The sequence below is a fragment of the Mus caroli genome, unplaced genomic scaffold (assembly GCF_978045245.1).
Source record: "Mus caroli unplaced genomic scaffold, Mus_caroli_1 scaffold_13, whole genome shotgun sequence".
Classification (NCBI taxonomy): domain Eukaryota; kingdom Metazoa; phylum Chordata; class Mammalia; order Rodentia; family Muridae; genus Mus; species Mus caroli.
The window spans coordinates 19,520,458-19,526,774 of NW_028227268.1; the positions used below are offsets into that span (position 1 = coordinate 19,520,458).

Sequence of the window (6,317 nt, forward strand, 5' to 3'; positions counted from 1 at the left end):
TTCCATCAAATGCAAGGCCTCTCTGCAGAAGAAAGGGTTAACACATTTATAAGATGAGTAGTTGGTTCCTCCAGTGGACCTCCAAGCCCACGAATTTTAATTTGGTTTTCCACTCAACAGGAGACACTGATATTTGGTGCAGCCTATCCTTCTGAGGCCTTTTCTAGCCTACAGCTCCCTCACCATGGTCTAAAACTCCCCTTCCTCTCAGAGCTAAAGTCAGAGTTGGGTGTAAGGAGGACTCCTCTTACATCCTCCTGCTTTCTCTCTAGTACCTCAGTTCCTTGGCCACCTCTTAAAGGTGGGGGTGGGGTTGGGGTTGTATCTTTAGGATCTGTGGCTCTCCAAGAGGCTAATTTATCTTTCCTCTCCCGCCCCTGTCACGAAGCCACTTTGTCTATTGTTGTAGGCTCTGTACCCCTATGTTGGCAGAAGACCTTGAGGTGGGGGGAGGGAATTGGGAAGAAAAGGCAATTGTCACCTTTTCACCTCTTTCTGGGCCATTCCTGTGAGGGTACAGAAGCTGATGTCACAGAAGCACACAGAGCCAAGACCCTGGCAACCTTAGGGGTGGGGGGGAGCTCTCCCCAAATCTTCAGCAGAAACCACCACCCCTTTTTCCTATTGTACAGGATCCCAGGCACTGAAATTGCCTTGGTTGCTGGAGTTTCACCTTTAGAGGCAATCATAATTTGTGCGGAATTCAACCCTTTCCTAAAGCCTTTGTGGGGTTCTTTAATATGTGAAAAGGACCTGTGGAGGTGACACTGCTTCTTGTCCCCCCCCCACCACCACCACCACTTTGATAGTTGAGGTGAATTTATATTGAGCCTTAGTGAACTTGGCACAAATAATTTGGAGAGAGACTATATATTTTGGGAAGGGGGGCTCCGCTGAAACGCCCAGGCAATTGCAAGCAAAGCCCCACATATGACTTCAATTACCACCAAACATTTCCACTTCCCTTCCCCCAACATAAACTAACACACACAAACACTTGGAAGTAGGGGTTCCAGCTTTCTCCCTTGTCCCCAAGTCAGCCAACAAAAGATGATAAGAAATCAATGTTCCCGTAACTCTTTAGTCAAACAATTGAGGCCTGGAGCCCACTCTCCCCAAGCCCCAACCAAGTAGGTGAAGGGGAGAGGGGAGGAGGGGGGGTGTGGCTTGGTTAAGGGCAGTGGTGTTACAACCCTGTTAAACACAATTAAAGGGCTAGATCTGAAGATAATTAAATGCACTTTATTATGATGATTATTAGGTTTTAATTTGCACTATTTATTATCAGAAACAGGAGAGAAGGTTCAGAGCGGAGCTCTGGCACACTGGTCTTCAGATCGCTTCTTTAGCATGCAAGCTGTAAAGTACTCCAGACTCGAGGGAACCCATGCCTGCTGGAAACTGGGATTCTCACACCAACAAAGATACTTTATAGAACATCTCTCAGGCAGCTAACTTACTCAAAATCCTTACTTTTATTTGTGTGCAGGGGGGGGGGGCAGAAACATGTTAGAAACATTCTTATCAATATCTTATGATATAGAATGTCACGTAAACACTCAACCCCACCCCCACCGCCACAAAGAGCCTGCTCAGAGAGACCTTCTAAAGCAAACTTACCCATTAGTTTTTGTTGTTTCCCTGAACAACTTTTTGTTTTTGTTTTTTTAAGGCCAGTCTTTTGTCAAAAGAAAACTAAAAATCCCACCAGCCCGTCCATTCCCTCCCTCCAACCCAACCTATTTTTACTGCTTTTGGAAAAGAAAAACAACCCGAACAAAAACCCACACATAACACACAACCCAATCCTACAAACAGCTAACCTGGATCCCACCGCGGAAGAGCAGCCTACCGGGAAAGAAGGGAACGGAAGCGCCAAAGATCCCAGGGTTTGCCAGTACAGAGGCTAGCGGTACCCCCAAAACCCAGGGAAAGAAGGTCGTTCTTAAAGTGGTGTGTGCACTGGGGGAGATGTCAAAACACACTACACAAAGCGTTTTGTTGCCCATTCTCTGCGCTTGGGCCAGAGCTGAAACCACAGAAGGATCTCCATGCCCACGGGGAGTGGGCTAGGGGTGGGGGGTGGAGGCCATTCCTCCCCACATCTCCGCCCTCTCCCTAAAAGCGCTATGTTTTTTTCCACGTCTACATCTGGATTGGGAGGTTTCCAGATACCGAGCGAGCGGGGGAGACAGAACAAATGAGGAGGGAGAAAGAGGGGGGATGGGGGTGTGGAGCGAGGAGAACGGGAAATAAAATAAAACAAAAACGAATCCAAGTCTTGTTAAAAAATATCCAACAGCTTCCACAGGCCCCGCGTCGGTGAGGAGGCTTGCAAATTTAGCTTTTATAGAAGTTGAGTGGAACTAACTCCCAACTCCTTTAAGCCAACAAAAATAGCGAGCAGGCTAGGTGCCTCTCCCAGCAGGCCCAGCCCTGCCAAATCACTAAAAAAAATTCGAACCAGAGCACAGGGCAGCTTTTAAAAGGGCACTTAGAAAAGTCGAGACCTCCTCCCCCACCCCCACACCATTCTTCAGCCCTGGCGTCCTCGATCTTTTTTTTTTCTTTTTTCTTTTAAATAGAAAATATATAATTAAATTTACAAAGACTATTTACAGTTTTAATTACAAACCTGGTAGGGGGATGTTGGGCAGAGTTCTTTTTAAAAAGCGACCTAAAAATAAAATGGTTTTTTACCGTTCTTTATTTAAAAAAATAAAATAGGAGTCCGTAGGGTGCACCCTCCCCCCCTCCTGAGTGAAGGAGGGCACGGTGCAGTCCGGACCTGGGAGAGGGGGACGCCCGGCAGACGAGACCGCTTCACACAGTGGTCTCTCCATGCCGGCTGTTGGTGAGACGCGTGTAGAACTTCCTCCACGAGTGCAGTGTCTTGCCGGACCAGATCCAGAAGCCCGACGTGATGCCCACGATGAGCGTCATGAGGTATTTGATCATGTAGACTGTGAAGTCGGGCGACATGCGGGGCGTGTAGTGGGCCGGGCAGGGAATGGCTAGGCTCTTGCAGTGCTGGCTTACCCAGGAGCGCTCCCAGTGCTCGCGGAAGGCCTGCTCATAGAAGTAGCAGGCGATGACGATGGTGGCCGGTACGGTGTAGAGCACCGAGAAGACGCCGATGCGCACCATGAGCCTCTCCAGCTTCTCCGTCTTGGTGCCGTCGTGCTTCATGATGGTGCGGATGCGGAAGAGTGACACGAAGCCGGCCAGCAGGAAGGATGTACCGATGAACAGGTATACGAAGAGCGGCGCCAGCACGAAGCCCCGCAGAGGGTCCAGGCTATTGAGGCCCACGAAGCACACGCCGCTCAGCAGGTCGCCGTCGATCTGGCCCATGGCCAAGATGGTGATGGTTTTGACGGCCGGCACAGCCCAGGCGGCCAGGTGGAAGTACTGCGAATTGGCCTCGATGGCCTCGTGGCCCCACTTCATTCCGGCTGCCAGGAACCAGGTGAGGGACAGAATCACCCACCAGATGGAGCTGGCCATGCTGAAGAAGTAGAGCATCATGAAGAGTATAGTGCAGCCTTCTTTCTTAGTACCCTGCACCACCGTGCGATAACCGTCCTCTGAGAAGCGCTCGTTGCATACCACGCGCTCCTGGAGCACGAAGCCAGCAATGTAGGCCACTGATACCATGGTGTAGCAGCCGGACAGAAAGATGATGGGCCGCTCTGGGTAGCGGAATCGCTGCATGTCCACTAAATAGGTGGTGACCGTGAAGAAGGTGGAAGCGCAGCACAGCACCGACCATGTGAGGATCCAGAGACGGGCAAAACGAGTCTCCTCTTGCGAGAAGAACATAGAGCCGTCGGGCCGTGCAGGCTCGCAGGGCGCGGCACAATCGCGCTCACCCAGAAACTTATAGCTGAGATAGGACGGCACCTTGAGGACGCGGGGACAGTGGAAAGGGTGCTCCAGAGTGGCGTAGCGCGGTGGCGCGCCACCACCGCCAGGGCCGCCCGGGGTGCCACCCGCGCCGGGCTGCAGCCCAGAAGGTGGCGCGGTGGTGAGTAGCGCAGGAGCTCCGTCCTCCGAGTGGTTCTGGCCCACGCAGATCTGCTCCGCGCCGTGACGCGGGAAATGCTCGCAGCGGAGGCGCTCGGGCCACTGGAAGCCGAACTTGTTCATGAGCGCCTCGCAGCCTTGGCGCGCGCGCTCGCAGATGGAGCGGCACGGCGGGATGGCCTGCTCCAGCACTGTGCACACCGGAGCGTACATGGAGCACAGGAAGAAGCGCAGCTCGGGCGAGCACTGCACCTTCACCAGCGGGTAGAACTGATGCACCTCCAGGCCGGCGTCTTCCTGGTTCGTGTGGCCAAGAAGGTTGGGCATGATGGTCTGGTTGTAGGCGATGTCCGTGCACAGCGGGATGGAGATGGGCTGGCAGAAGCCGTGGTCCGGGATGGAGATGCCCTTCTCCCCGTGGAACTGGGCCGGCCCGGCGGCCGGCAGCAGCAGCAGTGGCAGCAGCAGGCGGGGCAGGGCGCTGCGGGGCAGGGCGCTGCGGGCCCGCATGCTGGCCGCCGCCCCCCACTCGGCTCCTGGGCGCCCCCCAGCCCCCGCCCCCAACCCAGAGACCGCGCGCCTTCCCCGCTGCCGCCTAGCTGCCCGGCCGCCTCCCGCGCCTCCTTGCAAACTTTGCTCGGGGCCGCAGAGTTGGGGAGGCTGGGCGGCGGGGGAGGGGGCGGCGCACCCGCCTGCTGGCTCGCCGCGGTCGGACTGAGGGTCGGAGACGCGGCGCACCGCTGCCCTAGCTCCTCTTCCTCCTCTAGCCTCTGGGCTTCCCCTCTCCCCACCCTCCTCTACCCAGCGACTCCTTTGTGCCTCCTTCAGCCCTCACCTCGGCCTCTCCGATCCCAATTAGTCGGTTTCAAGGGGGCCCCCACTGGCGGCCCCGCCCTCTCCTCAGCCCCCCCTCAAAAGGGATCCTTGAAACCGCCCCGTCGAGCTTTGCACCATCCCAAAATGTGCTCTCGGCCAATCAGATTTAAACTGGAGGACCAGCCCCGAGGGCTGGATTGGTCGACCACAACATAATGAGATCAGAAACCAGATGCCAAGAAAACTCTACCCCCCTCCTTCTGCTTTTTTAAAGAGACAAGCTATTATTATATTAGGAGCTGTTTGCTCAGTCCGCGATTGCTTCGGAGTCGCCCAGGCAAGATCCGGAGACACGTTTTCTCAAAGTGGCATCCGACCCAGACAACTCTAGCCTAATCTGTGACCCTAGAGTCCAAACCCTCTGAGGTACAAGAGCTCTTTGCTCCTGCCCCTGCTCACCGCCCCCTCCCCCCTTTTCAGTACCATTTATAAAATCAAGTGAAAAATCCCGTTTTTAAAAAAAAATATATATATATACACACACAGACACAGAAATATGTATGTTTTTAAAGCACGTTAGCGAATAGCTTGCAAAGACGTCTCTCAACCCCTCTCAGAGAGTCGAGGTAAAAGTGTCACTTCACCCTAAACAAGGACTCCTAGAAGTTTTCCTCGCCCCTCCCCCTACACACACCCTAAAGTAACCCTCTGAAAAATGAGAGCCTGTCTCTTTAAGAGGCTCTTAAAGGGGCCGGGACTCCGGGGTGTAATTGCCCCATAGCGAGCACAAAGGAGCCCATTATGGTTCTTTGTGTTTAGTGGCACCTCAAAGTGAGAAAATTCAGGAACTCAGAGGCCAGGCTGCGGGGCTGGGGCGGGGGTTGGGGGGTGAAGTGAAGGAGAAAGGCCCAGAGCTGAGGATTCAATCCACCCCCTTTCCGGGGAAAATCTTAATTATGCAAAGTAAAGTTTAGTTGCCATAAGAGGGAGGTCTTAATCGAAAGTTAATGGCGGGGGGTGGGGGTGGCGGGGGTGATGGGCAGTTTTGAGTAAAAAAACGACTCTCTTAGGTCTGACGAATGTTTTGGGGAATTTGCCTTCTCCCTCCCAATCCTTGCTCCGCCTCCTAAAAGCTTCCAGATTTGATCTCCTGGGAGAAAAGGGAGTTTTACCCAAACTTTAAGTGATTCCACCCCCGAAAGATGGTGTGTACGGCTGGAGAGAGGGAGGAGGCTGGGGTTGTGGTAGAGAATTTCTCCCCTCACTTCTCACCTGGCTGAGGGGTGAGGTGGCCCGAAGAAATGCCCCCCACCCCCAACTCCCTTCACAGGATTGTAACTTTGAGGTCTGGAGAGGGGAGGGAATTTGCATGGGAATTTGTGTCTGGAACCGGATGATGGATCAATTATTTCTGTTGTCTCTCTGGAGAGAAAGAGGAGGAGAACTTGAAAAGAAGAAGGACAGGACGATTGGGT

At 53.6% G+C, this 6,317-nt stretch overlaps 1 protein-coding gene across 1 annotated transcript; it reads right to left on the reverse strand.

Moving 5' to 3' along the window:
• Positions 1–1,246: 1,246 nt before the first annotated feature.
• Fzd2 (frizzled class receptor 2) lies at positions 1,247–4,842 on the reverse strand. The gene has a single exon (XM_029483088.2). The coding sequence runs from the start codon at positions 4,534–4,536 to the stop codon at positions 2,824–2,826; it is 1,713 nt and encodes a 570-aa protein (XP_029338948.1). The 5' UTR covers positions 4,537–4,842; the 3' UTR covers positions 1,247–2,823.
• Between the last annotated feature and the right edge of the window lie 1,475 nt (positions 4,843–6,317).

Coding starts and splice junctions, on each gene's coding strand:
- Fzd2 (XM_029483088.2), bottom strand. CDS start 4,536: ATGCGGGCCCGCAGCGCCCTGCCCCGCAGCGCCCTGCCCCGCCTGCTG.